This window comes from Cottoperca gobio, chromosome 17 (genome assembly GCF_900634415.1).
Source record: "Cottoperca gobio chromosome 17, fCotGob3.1, whole genome shotgun sequence".
Lineage (NCBI taxonomy): Eukaryota > Metazoa > Chordata > Actinopteri > Perciformes > Bovichtidae > Cottoperca > Cottoperca gobio.
This window is the reverse complement of record NC_041371.1, coordinates 7,032,615-7,052,174: the sequence shown is the minus strand read 5'-3', so window position 1 is coordinate 7,052,174 and position 19,560 is coordinate 7,032,615. Positions and strand designations below refer to the sequence as shown.

The following is a 19,560-nucleotide window of genomic DNA, read 5'->3' as shown; positions in this document are numbered from 1 at the left end:
ACTCAATGTGTATGGAAGTCGAAAAAGACAAAAAGAAACAAACATAAAATAAGCAAGTAAAATAAAATCTCGTACTTATACATATTTATATTCTCATAATCTTGACATAAAGCTGATTTAAAGTACACAAAAAAACTTTCAAAACATATATTTTTAGTAAAAAAAATTGCAATTATGTTCTCTGCTCATTTGACTGAAGATGAGATTCCTTTCTGTATTTATTATTATTTCTGTAGATATTGTATTGTATTCATTGGTTAATTGGTCCATTCTCTGTGCTCACACTTTAGTTTATTCATAACTGAAACAAACACATCATAGTTATCTTTGATTTTTTTAATTCTATTTCTTGAAAATGTCTTTTGTCCTGTTTAACGTCATGTACATTGTTTTGTATATTCTTGTATGAAATATGCTATATAAATAACATTTTATAATTATTTCTCATCAAAACGTAAAATATGTACCGGTAATCTTCTGACACTAGGGGGCTCTTAATCAAATCAATAACAAAAAAATCAGTTAAAATAGAGAAAAACCACTAAGATATAAAAAGTATATGGTAAAAATGTGGCTTGAACTGGATAAAAGGTGTTGTTTTTAGAACATTTTAATGAAAAAACATTACATATTATGTCTTAAAAATACAAAAATATACTCAAGAATTTAATTGATAAATCATGATATTAAAATACATCAATAACTTAACATAAACAAAATATTAATAAATTGATTTAAAAAGAAAAATTTCAAAGTGTTGAAATTCATTAGTTGCCATAGCTGAAGTCATATTTCATGTGTTAAAAGTCTTTTAGTACACTTGTGAGACGTTTCATTTTCTCTTCCACGGTTCTCTTGTTAGTTTCCGTCTCCTCCAGGAGCTGACGCATCTCCTCCTCCACTTCAAATACCTGACGACACACAGATATACAATTTTACAATTTCAAACATGAGGTTCTTATACATGTTTTGGTCATCAAATTCAAACCTTTTTAGCGACTTTCAAAGCCTTGTTAGGTGAAATCCAAAGAATAAAGTTGGATATGATCAGAGGTAAAAAAGTGATTAGGTTGAAACCACAGATTCCAGTTTTACTCATGACATTGTCAAACTGCACGTGTTTGTGGAACTTCCTTTCAAAATGTTTCCCTTCTTCTCAGATTCACAAAGGACAGCTGGAAGACAACGATCTGCTGTGTCCAACATGTAACATTTCCAGTGACAATATTTTTACCAGCTCTATAAAAAAGAAATATAAAATCCAGATCTATAGTAAACACGACTTCCTTTTGAAAACTACACTAGTGTTTATATTTTACCTTCTTATTGGCTTGTTCAATCTGTTTCTGCTTCTCATTTGCCAGTCGAAGCAGCTCAACTTGATGAGCAGCCTGGCCAGACTCCAGCTGTCGTCGAAATGCATCATCCACACAGTGTAACTTCTCTACCGCAGCTCTGCAAGACAGACAACAAATACAACATAATGTTACATAAGGCACATGGAAATCATGTCCTGACTGCATAATAAGCATTGTTTTAGGGCGGACCGTCCATGAACGAACCACTGACCTAAAAATAAACTAATATTTTATTAAAAATGAATCACCTACTTCTGTGTCAAGGACACTCATAAACCCTGATTATAATTTGACCCCAGACTTCATAAGTAATATGTTATTACAATTATGAGTCTTCAGAGTTCTTCAGCTTGGGGTTTTGTGAGAAAGGTGGAAGAAATATATAAAAAAAAAATAGTCCTTACTGCCACAAAAATGTCAGAGTGAGACATACTTTATCTTCCTTTTAGACTTTTGAGGAAAAGTATTTTATCAGCTTTCTTGACGTAGGAAATGAGTTCCCTCTCCTTCAGGATTAAAGAAAGCTGCAGAGCTGTCCTTACCTGTTCCCAGCAGGTAGACCATGATTGGGCAAACATGTGTGCACATGGTAGATATGGAAATACAGAGTAGCAACACGTTTTTTGTTTAAGTTTTTAAGGCATTTAAACTTCTTTTTTTAATGCAGGATAATCGCTCTTTCTACAAAAGACAAGCAAATACAACTACATTACCCATCGCATAGGATATAAGAGTTGCCACTTGATAACTACAAGGGATTGTGCTCTCATGTAATGTATCATACTTGTGTGCTTCGGTTGCTTTATCTCTTTCTTCCAGCAGCAAGCGTTCCTTGGAATCAAAGTTCTCCTTCATGCACTTCACCTGGCTCTCCAGCCGAGTCAGCAGGTCTGCCTTCGCCTGCCACTTCTTACTGGAATCACTAGTAGAAAAAATAGATAGAACATCATTTTTTTCTGGTGTATACGCTATATAGCGAGTATGTCTATGTGTGTGTTTGTGATGCGACGCTTGCCTGTAAACTCTTTTGATCTCCTCAAGCTTCGCCTCCTTGTCCTCCAGCTGCTGTTTCAGCTCCTCCTTGCGCAGGCTCAGATGCTCCAGCCGCTCCCTCAGCTCAGCCTGCTGAGATGTTTCCTCCTCCAGCTGCTGCTGGAACCTCTTCTGGGCCTGGACCGCCTCCTCGCGCAGCCGGCGAATCTGATCATCGCGCTCCTGCAGGGCCTAGACAGCAGGAAGGCGGAGGAGAAAGAGAAATGGCTTCAGTGTGTCTCAAGATAAAGAACGAATAAGACGGATAGGCAAACACAAATTCACAAACATACACCAATTCACATTGATGCTCATGGTAACACACACAAATATGTTGAAGTTGTGGCGGGTTCTGGTATGATGGGCTCTTTTGTTGTTTTTCTTTTAGTACAACTCACTGATTTCAATAATCAAAGTATCCCACTACCTCTTTGAGTCTGCGGATGGTCTCTGTCTGGTCATCAATGATTTTGGTTTTGATTTTTAGAGAATCGTTGTCTCTCTTGTTCTGTTTCTTCTGAGACTCCAGCTCAGCCCCCAGCACCTCTATCCTGGCCTCCAGGCGTCCACGATCCTGAGACAAAGATGCTCCTTGTAAAGAGAAATACATACAATTGTTAATTGGATCTCAGCTGTCACAATAGCACTTAATATTAAACTTTACTACTTCAACATCTATTATTCTTTTGTCTATTTTTATCCATTCGATTCCTTTTTATTTGAGTCATCTTGTTTTAGTACATTTTAATGCCTTATACGTCTGCAGCAACATTTTCAATTGTGTACAATTACCTTGCCTAGCCTGAGTGTGTTTCTCCCAAAGAACCACTAGATGACAGGCTTTACTTGATATGGATGAAATGAAACATCAGCATATACACATTATTAAGCCAAACAGCTAATGTCTCCTTCATACGCTAAGCGTTGGACTCAAGGGAAGACCTGTACGAGTGTTTGATGACAAACAACTAAAACTGGTTATCAATGTGTGCCATGCACTAAAAGGCTCATTCAAAGTGGACACCATGAGCCCTCCTGGACGTTTCCCACCTTGCTGAGCGAGCTCCTGGCCCCAGATCCTCCTCTCGGCCCTGAGGCCGTCGATCACCGACTCCTGAGCTGTGAGCTGAGACAACAGTCGTCCTTTGTCTTTCTTGAGCAGCTCGAGCTGCAGGCCGAGACGCCGGTCCTGCTCTACCTCTGCTTCCAAGGAATGCAGGCGGCTCTGGCAGAGGGACAGACGGAGACAGACAGTATTAATGATCAACGGCCATCTGTCACGGCTGACAGATGGAAAGGCATCTGGACCATTCAGTATTCACGATGTCTCAAAGTCTCGCAGAGGCTCAGGCTGAACCATCTTTGGAAAGGCAGCGACTGATGCCCAGAACTGGTCGTCTCTATTGTATCTTCATATATGATGTGATTTTTCAAACCTGATCAGACAATGTATTCTTCTTTCTTTATAGAGTTTGTGCATACAACCACACATATTATGTATGGTAACTTATGAGTGGAAAAAGATTAAGATTAAGATTGAAAAAAAACTCCACAAATAAGCAAAATAAATGAAAACAGAAACAGCCATGGTCAAAGTGTCCAGTCATTGAAGAAGGGCGTATACAAATCCAGTATTTTGAGATTTATATATCAGTTAGTCCATAAGCATTTCCCACTATGTCACACATTTCTTCCATTTAAAAACAAAAACATTCTATTCAGACATAATGGTCAACGGGATTTTTTGTGAACTAGTTAGTTTACTCTTTATTTGCGGTGTATTGAAGAAGCGGGATCGATTTCTCCAGACAGTTCGTTCTTGATTTACTAATACAGTCAGATATGTCTCTTTTACTTTAGTGCTGTACCTTCAGATCAGTGACAGTGTCTCTCTTGGACTTGATGAGACCAGTGATGCGGTTCTTCTGCTCTTTGACCATGGCTGTGAGCTCCTGCACCAGGGAGCCCGACTTCTTCTCCCTCTGCTGGGACTGAGCGAGGATCGCCTTGACCCCCAACAGCTCTGCAGTCATGTGATCACAAGCGTCCTTCACCTGCAGAAGCAGAGCGAGGATGTGGAATCGAATGTGAATGAGACGTCTAGGAGTTGAATAGAGTGAAGCACTTTGGTTTGAGCATTACCTGACTCAACAATTGTATCAATCAATGTGACATTCTGGTTTCAGAGTTACAGATTTAAAGAAAGCTATTTTTAAAGGTTTCCACGAGTGAGAGTACGGCTGTCAATCTGTATCTTATTCAAACTTTTCCAAAAGGTCAAACTTTGGACACTTAAAGTAGAAAATTGTGCGAGTCGTACCAATCAGGACTAAATTACATTTTGTGCAGAACGTATAAATGCAATCTGTAACCATAACGACAAGATTGATTCAAATCCAATCCTTTTGTACAGCTCTCTTCCTGTGGCAACCCCAGACTGCTTGTTCAGATTCAGATGACCCTAATTCAATCTCAGCTTTCACCATAATGCTGAAAAGAATCCACTGAGTCTATCTAGATTGATTCCGGTTCAATCATTTCACTTTTTACTGGACACAGTAGTAATTTATCCGCTGAGAACAGAGTCACATTTAGGGATAACAGGTCTTCTGTCTGGCACACGTCCATCTTTTAGCAAACCTCAGAGAAGCGAGCAGCCTCGATGGTCAGCGCCTATGCGGAACTCGTCCTCCAGAGCGGCGTACTGTTTCCTGCCCTCTGCCAGCTTCTCCTGCAGCTCCACCTCCCTGTGGCCGTGTCTTTGTTCCACTGATGCAACTTCTTTCGCCACCGCCTCTCGGAAGTCTGCCCCACCAGGCTGCAGGCGCAAATCCAGTTGTTTTCTGTAAAACAATACAAACAAGGATGGTTCACTGGAGCCTTTATACAAACAGGATTCACTGTTTTCAAGTCTTATATTCTTGTTTTTTTTTTATTTATTCAAAAGATTATCTGAGACTAATATGAGGCTGCAGCAGTCAGAGTTAATCAGACAGATTTCTTAGTATGAAATTCCCTGTTTGTGCTTCACTGGACAGTGATTTCATGTTTAGCTGGAGAGGAGAGAAAGTGTAAATATGTGTATCACTGTTTTCTAACTGATCAAACCATTCAGAAGAGCAAAGACAAAAACACAAAAATGCAAACCTTTCATGTGAAATAACCAAAACTATTCTAATTTTGGCAGAAAATGTCTTATTCATGCACTCATAGGGTGAAGTTGATTGAGAAAATTGATTTCCAGCCTGTGTGTGTGTGTGTGTGTGTGTGTGTGTGTGTGTGTGTGTGTGTGTGTGTGTGTGTGTGTGTGTGTGTGTGTGTTGATATTATGCAACACATCTTGCAGTGATTCAGAGCAAAACCTCCAGGTGTACCTGTGCTCTTGTTCCCTGGATGCCAGCAGTTCATGCAGCTGCTGCAGTTTGTCTTTGTGCTGACGCAACGAGGCTCTCTGGATGTCCGACTCTCTCTTCAGAGCTCCTGCCTTGTTTTCCAGCTCCTGGTGCCGCTTCATCTGAGGAGGGTCAGCACATTAAACCATGTTTTATCACATACCATCAGAGCTCTACTGAAGCTTTTCCTCTGCAGGAGAGATCACTGAACTACTTATCTGGTTTAATCAACACTGAAATCGACCAAGGGAGTTAGTTAACATGTGCAGTGGTAGGTAACAGAAACAGCATGATGTTCCCTACCTGCCGGCTCAAAGCAGATTCAGGATTTTAAAACATTTTCTACAAGCACTTGTTAAAACTTAGCCAGAACTGTATTAATGACACCAACTAGCCGAGTCATTATTTGTGTACTTCAGTTAATGATATAAATGTTTTGTTTGTTTGTGTGAGTGTTGTTTTTGAGTGTGATGGCATGGATGATTTGTTCTTGTTTTCTTTAATTAAAAGATGTTAAGATGAACTGTAATGTGTCATTTTAATGATTACTTGAACTATCAATCATCGAGCGACTGGTGTTGAAAATGAGCTTTAGCCGTATACATGCGTACAGTACGGTCAATGTTTCTCTGTAATAAATACAAGTTTGTATTTGTATGACTCTAAATACACTTGCTCTGATTTCCATGAATGTTCACTATATGCATTAAAATGGCGATACAAGAGTTTTCAGGTATACTAAACCAACTTCTCTACCTCCTCAGCCTGCTGGCGAGCCCTGAGTGCCTCTGCATGGGAGAAACTTTCCTCCAGTCTGTGCAGTGCCGTCTTGTGTTGTTCTTCATTGCTGCGGGCCTGCTCCAGCTGCTGGGTTAAAGACTGCCGGCTCCCCTCCAGCTCCTCAACACGAGCCTGCAGTTCAGAGCGCCCCGATCGCTCCTTTAGCAACAATTCTTTTAGTCTGTATGGGGAGAAAACATGATAAAAAAGTGTGCGAGAACAGCAGGAGTAATACACCGAATGACTACATATGGAGACTGATATAGGCAACCACTACCAATTTTGTGATGCCCTTGATTGTCTCCTGTGCTTTATAGCCTGCTGTTAAAAATCTTTCTCCCTCTGTAAAGGTTCAATGTGTAAGCTATGCCAGAATTTAAAATTAAAACAATTAACTACTATTATCAACAGAATGTGAAGAGGTAACAGTGTTAACGTGATGTCAAAGACGTCTCTGTGTTGAGCTGCAGAGATATCTACTGAAGTTAGCATGCTAACTGCCTAGCTCCGCTCCGTCCAGTCCTGTAATACCACTTGTTCCTCTAGAGGTGATAGTGAGTCACTGTAGCTCCAGTCTGCCCTCAGACCAGAGGGAGAAGAAGTACAGCTGCCTGACTCGTTTGTAAATGTTCTGTGTTGCTGCCGTTACACATCCTCCAGCAGCCCACTGTGTGGACAGGCTTGTTCTGGCTGAGCTCAAGTCTCTTCGGCCGCTGACTGGGGCTCCGTCAGAGGGAGGAGGCTGCAGAATGCCGGCCTCTCTCTCCTCCCCCGGCGGGCTGCTCTAGCTTCACCGCCACCGGGGACTCCAAATACTAGTTTCTGCAACTTTAGATTTAGTCCAATAAACAAACTAATGTAACATTAATCGAACTACAGCCCCTGGTAAACATTAGTGCTCCAGTAAACATCAGCCCCACGTGAAGATTAGAAGATCGCAGTTTCTTTTGACCGGCTCTCAGAGTTTCTGCAGTTTGGTCAAATTGTGGTATTCTTGCCCACTGACTGACTGACAGGCATTACACAGAAGTACACAATACAAAAAATAAATTAGAATACAATAAATATGCCAAACTATTACAGCTAAAATATGAACATTAGAGATCATATGGAGCCAGTTTAGAGGTGAAATACTGCCCCCTATTTCTTTAGAGCAGGTGGCTCAGAATTACACATTAAACCTTTAAATTAGCCATGATGAGTCATTTTACTGTAATCTATCTCCTGATGAGCGGGGGAGTAAACAGTAGCAGCCGTGCTCACTGTCCTTACAAAGTGACAGTTAAGATTGATTCCTGTAATACAGCTGACATATGCTTGTCACCAGGATTCTAACTACCACCATAATGCAGATTTATCGAAGCAGGGTGTGATGCAAGCAAGAAGAGTGCACACAATAGTTTTACCTGGCTCTATCAGTGCAGTGCAGAAGGAGCATCGCTCACAGCCAAATGGTCTTAGACATATAGGAATATTAAATAATAGATAACTATACCCTCTGGAATTTAAATATAAGATATACCGATGGATGGGAGGGTATGTTAATGATCTTTATACTCAGCTTTATTATTGCAGACAAATGCAGGCATACTTTAAAGGAATAGGAGGGAGTACCAGCACAGAAGCAATGTACTGCTGCAGACGGCGGAATCAGCTAAATGTATTTTAGCAACTTAAAAAGAATCAACATCAGTTCAAGTGTACGGTAGAGTTGGAATATTTTCAGTGCTTTACTTTTTCGATGGGGAACTGAAGACGTTAGGCTCTCTTTAAAGCCACCAGACTTCTGGTAGTGGCTTTAAAGAGGCAACGCACAGCAACGTCCGCGTTCTGCGATGTAAAATGACTGTTTTTCTCAAAGGACTCTGGTGGCTTTGAAGCGAGCATAATTTTGTTCCACAGCAGAACATAAGCTTAGCTTCCATGCTGGTACAGTTTCTCCAAAGTTAGGGCGTGCGGACCTCCATATACAGGAAATTCACTGACTGTGGATAAGTACCTCATACCATCCCACTTCAAACATCCAAACTATCCCTTTAAGGTTTTGGAATAATGGAGCCATAATGTGTGCTTGATTTCACAAGAGGCTCCCGGACAATAGCGGTGAGGATTTCTAATGGCTGGGATGGATACTCATTGTTCAAGAATGAGACAGGCAGCGGGTCTGATGAAGAGGGCTGAACTAGATGAGAATCCATTATGCAGTTGACAATTCAAATCCACAGAGACAAGTTCAATTATCCCTTTTCATCATGATATCTTCTTTAGAGCTACTGCAGCAATTCACGTGGAAGTTTGTGTGCAAACATCTGCGTGTCCAAACAAAGTTTTCCTGTTACCTGTCAGTGGTGTGCAGGGCCATGCTCTGCAGGTCTTGTTCCTCGCTGACCTTTGTCTGCAGGCACTTCAGATCCTCTGTTAGTTTCCTCACAGCCTGCTCAGCCTTCCAACGCCTCTCCCTTTCCTGGTCACGCTCTTCCACAATAGTCTGACACATACACAAAGATAATTCATAATTGTTATTGTCTTGGATGCATTGCTCTCAAATTGTTTTTGTCTTTTCTGTTTTCACAGTCTACACTTGTTCTTTTACGCTCGTCAGTCATCTGTGTAGCACTTTGAACTACACTAACCCGTATGAAAGGTGCTATACAACTATCATTTGATTGGTTGATTGATACTGCATAATGTGAAAAAAGGTTTTTAAAGCATTTGGTAGCTCCGGAGGGAGCTGCGTGAAATCTGATGAATTGCCTCATGCTGTCACATGAGTCAGCGTCAGTCGGGTCTGAAGACTACAAGTTTGAAAATGAAAAGAATCTGGAGGTGTGGAGTCCAGACTTCTGTAGCCCGCTCCTCATCTCCGCTTGAAGCTAGCAGCTAGAGGCAACATTAGCTTCTACTAGCATAACACACCCAAATATTCGACCAAACTGTTACCAGACAGGTTGCATTGTGGGTAATGTATGCGTCTCGTTTACACAAGGAAGAATGTGTGGAATACAGTTCATACATATAAAACAAAAACAATTGTGGCTGGTATATTAAATGGGAATGGAAAATATGCTATTTATATGCGTGTATACTTTTAATGATCATTCATGTCTCTATATGTATATTGCAACCCGTTAGTGTAACGCACTGATTCACTTAAAACACAATGTTATCTCAAAAATCTCAAAAAGTGGAATGGAAAATGTTGACGCTGTTATTTTTGTTGTTGTCTTTGTGTTGTGGTTATTTTATTGTATTATTCTTTTCCTGAATGTGCATGTTTCAGAGTACAATAAAAAGGAATACAAAGAAAAGTCTGCTTTCCCAGAGATATGAGTGCAAACACCCAGAGGATGTACGATGACATAACCTTTTTCATATTACATTCATTCAATAAAAATAAAAACTGCATTCAGACTGCATCCTATCCAAGTCTTACCCTGTAGGTTTCCTCCTCTTCATTGGACTTAGTTTTCATGTCACCTGAGGCCTTAGCAGCTCTCACAGGTCCCCTCCTCATCGGCCCCTGTTGCGTCTTTCACACCTGCGCCACCAGCCTTCCTCCTGAGCCCCTCAGCAGACTTTGAACTCCTCTGTTTATGATTCTCCTGATCGCTGCACATAAATTATATCACAGGCATTGAACCAGCTGTAAAACTGGATTATAAAAACCCTCAAGCTGTGTGTGGCTCAATAAAAGGTCAAAGCAGGCAACATGGGCACTTTTATAGGTTGGCAAAGTTTGAACAACTTTGAATTGAATTTGGAGCTTGTATTTTAAAATCACCTTGCCTTTGATGAGGACAGTTGGGCGCTTACTTGAGTTAAATAACTGAATCCTGAGCATGTGTCATCAGTGGCTGATGAAGCAAGATGAGGGGGTATGCCACAGAAGCACAGTCGTTAATCATAGGAGTGAGATGACAGTTGTAATTTCTACCAGAGGGGAGGAAAGTTTACCACATCGCTCAGAGAAGAAAATGTGTCACCGCCTTCCAGCTGAGAGGCAAAAAAGAAACCGTATGATATGTGATATATGAATGTGATTATCTTTACTTAAAGGTACACTTCCAGATTGTGTTAGTGTCTAATAGAGCTCAAAATGTCTTCACACAGTTTTTGATGTGCATGTTTAATCAGTGTTGATGGTAAATGCAGTCAACTGAAGCAATAAATGACTGAGTGTGTGCTATATTGACTAAGAAAGCTGAGTTCTTCTGCTTGCTGGGCCGCGCCGGCAGTGCCTAAATGTACCAAGATGCATTGCATGCGAGCTTTTGACGCCCAGGGTCTCTTGCACGGCTAATGCAGCAAACGCAGAGATATGCAGTTGCAGAATCACCTGTCTGATCTCCGGCCCTTGGTCTCCTTGAAGGTCGTCCTTGATGTTATGCCGCTACGACGTTTGGGGATCCTGGAGCGCCTCCTGTTTTCCTTCCCGCTGTCACACTCGCTCTCCGACGTGCGGTCTGTGTCCCTCTTGGGTTTCCGAATCGTCGCCACAGAATGAGCAGAGCTACTGGATTTGTCACCCGCAGGGGCCTGAGTAAACAGAAATACTCATAATAATGTGAGGGGATAAAATAAGTCTACATATAAATATGCACGTAAATGATAAATGAATAAAACATAGGGTTTATTTGATAGACATAGCAGCAAGCCCTTTCTGGCAACACTTAAAATACAAGGACGTAAGACTAAAAGGTAAAGAAATAATATGCCTGGATACCACGAATACTTAACCTAGAACTGACTAATTGAGCAGGTCCAACAGGCATCTTTAGGGAAGAATGTTCTCTCTGAAAATGCTAAAATACTCCAGTTTCTAATATTGTATGTGATTTATAAGAGGATTGTTAGGTTTGTAGGCTAACTTCTACTGTTTTTAATCTAAGTACAAGCCATCAATGTGCTCAGCTACCCTCACCTGCTGTATACCTCGCACAAATACTTCTTTATCTTTGACTTATATATTTCAGCAGTGTTAAATCAGCACCTTCCGGATGAGCTGAGACACCTGGTGCTCCAGTTTCCTGATGCGTTGTTCATTAGCTGGGTCTGCTGGATCGGCCACAGACGAGCGAACCTGTTCCCCTGGATCTGTGATTACTTCGGAGGTAATCCGCTGACGAAACTGGGTCAGCACCTCATCGATGCGGGGTGTGCCGAGACTGACATCCTCTTTAACCTGCAGTGGAAAATTAAATGAGCTTTTTTTTCTCCATTTGGTTTAACACTGAAGTTGTTTTTTTTTTTTTTAAACCAATTTATTGGACAGATTCCCTAATGTTCACTATCCTGCTACAAATCCACTGAATTACATAATATTCCAGCACTGGGAATCTGCGTTTAACAACAACTACCTGAGCCACAGAGTGACACAGCGACAGAGCAAGATGGCCCTGTAATCAAATCTCCCAAACACTTTCAGTAATACAACACTTTTCTTTTTATGACAGAATCTAAAGAGAAACATTTAACTGTTCCTGATAAAAATACGAATTTGGAGTTTTGGATTAAATCCTGTTGGACACAAAATGCAACTTCTATTTATTTATGAGGTTTTCTTGATGCAAAGTGTTGATACTTGAATTATTTTGCATTAGAAAGCTTCTTTAGTGTTAAAAGGTATTTCTGTGCAATTATGATATTGACAGCGTTAGTTCTGAACTATGCACTTTTATTAATGTATTATATTATATAAATTGTCTTCTTATTTATTGTGGGTGAAACCGAATGCATTTCAGCTTCGTCAGCAATAAATAAGTAGACCATTTATCTGTGAGTGCCGGTGTTCTGTCTCTTTGATCCTTACCACTGTTTACAAGATAAACTTCATTTTGAAATGTGGCCTTCATATCAGGAATTCAAAAGCCACATTCACAAATAAATCTTCTGAGGAATGTAACCGTTTTAAAGTAAAACTTCTCTCTCTCATTCCTCTTAGGTCCTGTTTTATTGTGCTGCGTATGAATGTGATGAATGAAGTCTGTGTTCCTCTGTGACTATGTGTTGACACTTCTATGCTGAAGGTGTCTCTTCCAAAAATGTATCTCAAGAGACTCCTTGGTTAAATGAATGTTTCAATTAATAAACAATTTAACTGGACTACGGTCATTATAATGAAATACAATTGTATAAATATAATGCTACTAATGGTAGTGTGGCCACAATAAATACCGCTTCATTGTGACTAGTATCCGAGGACAGCAGGAGGTCCACGTAGTCTTCCAGACCGGGGATATCACAGGGACTCCCGAGAACTAGTGATGGATTTCCCAGCCGGTCCAGACCGTCCAGAGCAGAGATCTGTGGCAACGACTGAATAACAATCTCCCTGTAACCTGCAGCGACACAAACACACACAGACATTAGAAAAACCTGACCAGGCTAGAGCTGCAAGACACCATTATTCAGTATGGTAACATCAGTGGCATGTGGCTTGGCTAAATCATCAGGTGTAATGCTGCATGAAATCAAATAATCTATTTCTTAACGAATAACCTCTCCTCTGCGTGCACTTTCCTCATATGCACTATTGATGCGGCTCACTTAATGAGAACTGAACGCTGCTAATACAAGTGTACCTCTGCATATTGACAGCAAGGGTTGTAAGAATGCTTTAAGTGCGCCCTCGCGGATTTAAACACGTGCTTTCAGCAGCTACTGCTGTGAATTAATTATGAGCAGGAAGATATGTACGACGGGTGCATAGCATAACTAAAAAGGTAGTAACTGCAGTCAAGATAAAAAGTATAAAAAGGCACGGGTATAAGATGCATAGAGAGAAAAATAGGTCACTGTCATTACTAGCAGTAGCTGTCAATTTGACTCCCACTGATTTTCATTGTGCTTTCATTTCAGACAACTCAAGGCGAGAGTTAGGAGTCAGTTATTTCTGCAAAATATAACAATTATCCTCTGGATTAGTCAGCGATGCATCAAAAACAACAGAGAGAGGTGTTTATAGCACATACTGTTATGATGTCTCTTTGACACTTTTTAAATGTCCAACACGTAAAATCTCTAACCTTCATCATGGTTATAGTGTTCAAACTGATTTAGAGACGTGTTTCTAATGTTTAGTCTGCACTGATTGAAATGTGCTCGACAGAATAACTAAATATAAAGCCTCCAAAATGATCATGAAGTTGAATCAGCACATATTCAACAACAAACTGAGAGTTATTACCTTCATAAAAGATAAGGTTTTAAGCAGGGCTGTTAATCTTTCAACATTACATCACTCTTATGGCAAATACTTTTTGTCCAACGCTGACAATAAGTGTATTCAGAAGTAGATACCTTCAAAAATAAGAAAGTCATCTCTTCCAAACAAACAACCACAAGCTTGTTTTTTTTTTAGAAATGGGGCTGAGTACCAGTATGTACCTTTTCATGTCTTACCTGGCAACCTACACACAGCGTTGTCTCTGCCATCCTGGCTCAGAGTGACCTCTCTCAAACTTTGCAATCCCAGAAGGCACTGCAGGAGGTGATCGATGTTGTCCAGGTGGTTGCTATGGAGACCGAGGTGCTTCAGCTTGTATCCCGCGCCATGAAGATACAACAAGCCTAATAGGTACATCAACAGCCACGTCAATCAAAAGTGGTTTTATTTGAGTGTAGAAAAAGAAAAGTTTGGTTGGTGTTAAACTCACCAGTGAGGTTGTTTATCTGATTGTAGGACACGTTTAATCGTGTTAGGTTCACGAGGCCGTTCAGTCCTGAGGTAAAGGGAGGGGACATTAACGACTCTACAGCTCAAAGAGTCTGTAATGAAGAATTATTACTTGGAGAACACCCGTGAAGCATTTATCGTCAAAGAAAAAGAGCGACTAAAGACTCACCTTCAACCTTGGTGATTAAGTTACAGGATAAATTTAGAGTTCTCAGGGAAGTGAGGGAGCTTAGACCCTCAATCTTAGAAATACAATTGGAGGAAAGGTCTAAGTGCCGCAGGTGCCAAGCTGAGGTCAGACCCTCGATCCCTGGGATGTGATTGCAGTGCAGATTGAGTGATGTTACAGTGGGACTCAGGAAGATATCTAGCAAACTAGACAAAAAGCAACAAGGTGAAACAACAGATTCACCATGCAACGTATCACTTTGCAGTAAAAAAATCCTAAAATTTGGAGCAACATTTTCTTTTTTCTTTTATTAAATCGACTAATTGTTGTCCCAAAGAATGTGAAGACATTCTATTTACATTTATAAAAAACACAGAAAGGCCACCTGTCCTTACATTTAACAAGAAAAAAGTAAATATTTGGCATTTTTGTTCGATTTAAACGATTCATCTAATGTTTTGCTAAATAACCTTCGGTCGATCAATTAATTGTTCCATTTCTGAAACCTTGTGTTTAATGTCCTAAGGCAGAGCTTCCAAACCTTTTGGGTTTGTGATCGCCTATTAGGTGTTCACAATGCTAAAAAGTAACATGCCGTCTACATGAAGTAAGATCTACTTGATGTGATCCCTCATCACAGGTTACGGTGGTAATGTGGACATAAACTATGAGCAAAGAGTAATTTCTATATCTAAGATTGTTTAATTTTAAGTAGATAGATACTTTATTTATCCCGAGGGAAATTCAGGCATCCAGTAGCTTAAAACATGACATACAACAATTACCCATCTATCCCCCCTCCCGCCATTACAAATGTACATTTCAAGTATTTTAAAGAGCCCAAAGAGATAGGAGTGTTAGAGCTGAAGCGATTAGTCATAATTAGACTATTTTAATAATTGCAAATTAAGCAAAGATGCCAAACACTCTGTGGCTTCAGTTTCTCAGACGTGAGGATGTTCTGCTGTTCTTTGTGTCATGTTTCTATAGTAGGATTTGGGACTGAATTGAGATGAGGACCCCTCCTCAGTGGAATGTAACAAAGTATGTTTACTTGATGAAACTTTACTTTACTTGCATACTTCATTTTTATACTACTTTCAATGTTTTACTCCACTAAATTACAGAGGGAAAAAGATGCAGGATTGGTAACAGAGTATTTCTACACTGTAGTAATGCTAATTTTACTTAAGTAACAGAGTACTTTCACTTTAAGAACCTTTGACTGATAATACTTCTGCTCTTTTACTTAAAATTAATAAATGTACAGCTCAGGGGACCAAGTTTTCATTGAACAAAGCTAAAGAAGAAGAAGAAGCAGTGGTTAGTTAACGTTACCTTGTTATATTCTTGTCAATAAGACTCAGCTCCTTGTCTCCCATAACGACGAAACGCAGCGTTAACCGTTATTTACCCGTTTGTACCGTTGGCTGTAAGTCTGCAAGCTAATACAAGTATTTCCATATCAGGCAGAGTGAGCAGAAAACTGTTTAGCTAAGTTAACCTAGCAGCCTAGCATAAGTTTATAGCGATCGATGGCAGGAGGTTAACTGTTTAGCACAGTTAGAAAAGCGTTTATTTAATATTATAACATCCCGAGCAGGATTTGTGAGCTCGTTAAAACATTTGTTGTTGTTGTTTTTAGCCTTTCTTCTTCTGTCGAGTTGAACCAGCCGCTTCTGGTTTGGGACTTCCGGTGACGTAGTTAACGGTAACATCCGGGATATTCTTTTGCTTTTAGACTTTTTTTGTTTGTTAGTTTTTTTCCTTTTCTTATTGAACAATTTCTGATCAAACATCATGGTTTAAAGATAATAATAAATGTATAGGTTTAGAGCTTTTTCTGTGAATCATATTATTTTCTATTCTAATAAAATGTTCCATTGAATTTTACATGACTATAAAGGCAGAAGGATTTCCCCCTAAAAAACAACAACAATGTATAGAATGATACAAAAATAATATTGCATGCCTGCCAAAACAAAGGCATGTTGGTGTATAATAGAAATGTCACAAAGCAACTATAACATTCTTGTTTTAGAACTAAATGACTGAAAATAATCTTCCTGTTCCTGCATGGATTATATAATATGAAAATTCATAATTTAATTATTAATAAAGTAGTCCTATGCCCTTCTCCTTCAGTACATGTAAGAGCAATTTAGTTGCAGTTCAACGTGGAGCCACTTCTAGATACTTTGTATAGTACTGGGAAGATTAGTAGTATAGTACTGCATCCTGTTTTTATATGTAAAAAGTAACTGGTAACTAAAACTGTCAAATAATTGTAGTAAAAGTACAATGTTTCCCTCTGAAATGTAGTGGAGTAGAAGTATAAAGTAGCCACGTTGGAATTATTCATAGAGGAACATATTAAATATAAATGGCTCCTTTCATGCTAGCTTTCTCTAAGATAGGATTCACACAACTTCCTACATTAGCTCCATCTTTGACTTAAAGGCCTGTGAAACAAAGCTCACTGCGAGTTGTGCATCCTTGCTCAAGTAATCACAGATGCATTATAAAGATCCTGACCCCTATTATACTCATAATTCCTCCAGCAGCTACAGGCCGGTGATGGATTCACTTCATCACACACTGAACATTGTCCATATTTGAGGAGCTGCATGACTGATCATTGTACCCACTGGCTGCGAGCCAGAGATGATAGAACCAATTATACCTGCAACCCAGCCAATGGCCCTCCTTAACCTGTAAAAATGATGATCTGGTGCTAATGAAGTGAGTGAATTAGAAATGCCATCTGCTGCTGCCTCACACCACTTATCGCTTATAAACCGTAGTTTTCAAGGGCACTGAAGTGGAGAATTTGTACATTTAGCATCATTGCTGTGCCTTTATTTTCACCTTGCAACTACTTTTTGTTGAAAAGAATAGTTTTTGAAGGTGGAAAGAAAAGTTTCTCAAATGTAAAACTAACTAGCCAAAGCCTATAGCATTTATTTATATATATATATATATATATATATATATATATATATATATATATATATATATATATATATATATATATATATATATATATATATATATTATATATATATATTATATTATATTTATATATATATATATATATATAAGCTATAGCATTATATATATATATATATATATATATATATATATAAAAAATATAAAAGTATGTAGGTATAATCTGAAAAATGTACTTAAAAGTATTAAAAGTAAAAGTACTGAATGCAGATAAATGTCCCCTGTGACTTATCATAAACCATTAGAGTGTTATTACTTATGTATTAACATTCAGGCAGCTTTTAACTGTTGGTAGCAACTTATTTTTAATATGCTAATTATTTGCTTGGTCAATCGAGAAGTTGTTCAATTAGATTTTTTAAATGGTTGGCAATTAATTATTTTGTCAACCTACTAATTAATTCACTTCCATTTATATATAATTTTCTCTCTGTTTATAATTCAAATCACTCCACAACATTTCATGGCAATCAATCCCAATAGTTTTTGAGACATTTCAGTCAAAACCAAAAAAAAAGTCAACCTGAAGGCAAAGCCAGCTGGATTTATCAGACACACGGACCCACAGCCATGTTGCTAAAACCGTTTTTAACGAGGAGTTAATTTAAGTTTGGTCAGGTAGAAATGTTCCAATGCTGCTTCTCTCGTCATATAATAAAAAACAGATTGCCGCCACAGAAACACTGTTTGCACTTTTTCCTTCCCGATTGTTTGTGAAAATAAAAAGCCACAACACTCAAGTTTTCAGGGAGGAACGGGTATATTTCAAAAACTGCTATCATCCATAGCTGTACAACAGATGCAATGAATACAAATGTAATAGCCACATTTTTAACATGCTGATAGTAAAAAATCTTGTTAACCATAAACAGAATTCAAAATGCATCTTATCATGTATAACAAATGGGATGATATGCATACACAACACTGTCAAGACATTGTAAATAAATTACATACTGTGTACATTTCAGAAAAATGTGTGAATAAAAGCAAAATCACATAATTATCAAGTGTTCCTCTTACATTCATATTTAGCTCTCTGCACGCGCTGAGGCACAGAAACAGAATAAACATCACAACCAAAGAGGGCGTTTCATGGTTCATCTGATTGATGACGTAAATTTATTTTTTATGCACAATACAGACCATAATATAATAAGCACACAATATCTTGTCCTTATTTTTCACAAAGGGAAATTAGTGATAGCTCTTTGCAGTTGCAGTCTGGAGGCAAAGAAAACGTTTGAAAAACTCTTCCTCTGCCGTCAGTCACTCCCGCTATCGCTTTCCTTTAAATTTCAAAGACACCTTCTTGATCAAGAAGGTTTTGCTGGTATCTGTTCTCCCAGCTTCTTCTACTGTACGCTCCCTTTTTCCTCCGGCTTGAAAAAACAAAACAAGACAAAACGCAGTGAAAATGAATTATATTGCCAGACAGAGTAAACCCATGTAGACAAGGTGGCTACTTTATAAAAGATTCTTTATCTGCAAACTTTCCCTGTGAGGTGACAAAACAGAGGAGGTGTAGGCGCTGTGAGCATATTAAAATAAACTAATGCTTCTGATATAACCTGCAACCACTGAGATATCCACCTGAGGAAAAACAGTTCATTATGTCATCATCTTAATGATCCATCATGTTCAGAACGGCTGAAAAAGATTTCCGTTATCGGGCACTTGAGGACAGCAGGGAGGAAATGTCAGCCGAGAGGCAAATTAAATTTCAAAAGCTATTTGCTCATACAAAGAAAATCAGGGGATTTAAAATGTCGTCTGATGGAAAGTGCAGATGAGACGGAGTCGTATCTCTGCGGCTGTTCAGACAGCCATCAGTGATAACTGCAGAGAAGATACCTTTCCCTTACGCACGCAGACAGAGAGAATGACAGGCCATTTAGAAGACGGGATGAGAAGCTTGTCTCACTCCGCTTAAAGTGGAAAAATAAACCGAAGATCTTTTGAGTCGCTGTTTTTGAGTGAGGAAAAAAAGGATACTTTGCATATGTTGTCCGTACACTGTTAAATGTGCATTCACAAAATGAAATGGCAGTTAAGTAAAGAAGTATTGCATTTTAAGCAGGGATTAAACACTGACCTTCTCAGTTGTCAATGTCCGATATGTGGTTCTCTATCTGCAATTAAAAG

At 39.1% G+C, this 19,560-nt stretch overlaps 2 protein-coding genes across 2 annotated transcripts in view; both read right to left on the bottom strand.

Annotated features, from left to right (window-relative positions):
• Nucleotides 1–594: 594 nt before the first annotated feature.
• lrrcc1 (leucine rich repeat and coiled-coil centrosomal protein 1) lies at nucleotides 595–16,177 on the bottom strand. Its single transcript, XM_029453920.1, is given in 21 exon segments — nucleotides 595–911; nucleotides 1,320–1,455; nucleotides 2,143–2,280; nucleotides 2,374–2,582; nucleotides 2,818–2,981; nucleotides 3,441–3,615; nucleotides 4,259–4,444; nucleotides 5,031–5,063; nucleotides 5,065–5,233; nucleotides 5,765–5,904; nucleotides 6,539–6,743; nucleotides 8,902–9,050; nucleotides 9,996–10,088; nucleotides 10,090–10,171; nucleotides 10,899–11,098; nucleotides 11,553–11,744; nucleotides 12,737–12,900; nucleotides 13,964–14,131; nucleotides 14,218–14,283; nucleotides 14,407–14,612; nucleotides 15,745–16,177. Coding segments are annotated over 21 exon segments (3,030 nt in total). The 5' UTR covers nucleotides 15,789–16,177; the 3' UTR covers nucleotides 595–800.
• A 1,962-nt stretch (nucleotides 16,178–18,139) lies between these two features.
• The window catches only part of LOC115022836 (RNA-binding Raly-like protein), a 40,933-nt gene continuing 39,512 nt past the window's right edge, over nucleotides 18,140–19,560 (bottom strand). The window contains 2 exon segments of the mRNA XM_029453938.1: nucleotides 18,140–18,797; nucleotides 19,511–19,547. Of these exon segments, the coding sequence (XP_029309798.1) occupies nucleotides 19,515–19,547 (33 nt within the window). The 3' untranslated portion in view covers nucleotides 18,140–18,797; nucleotides 19,511–19,514.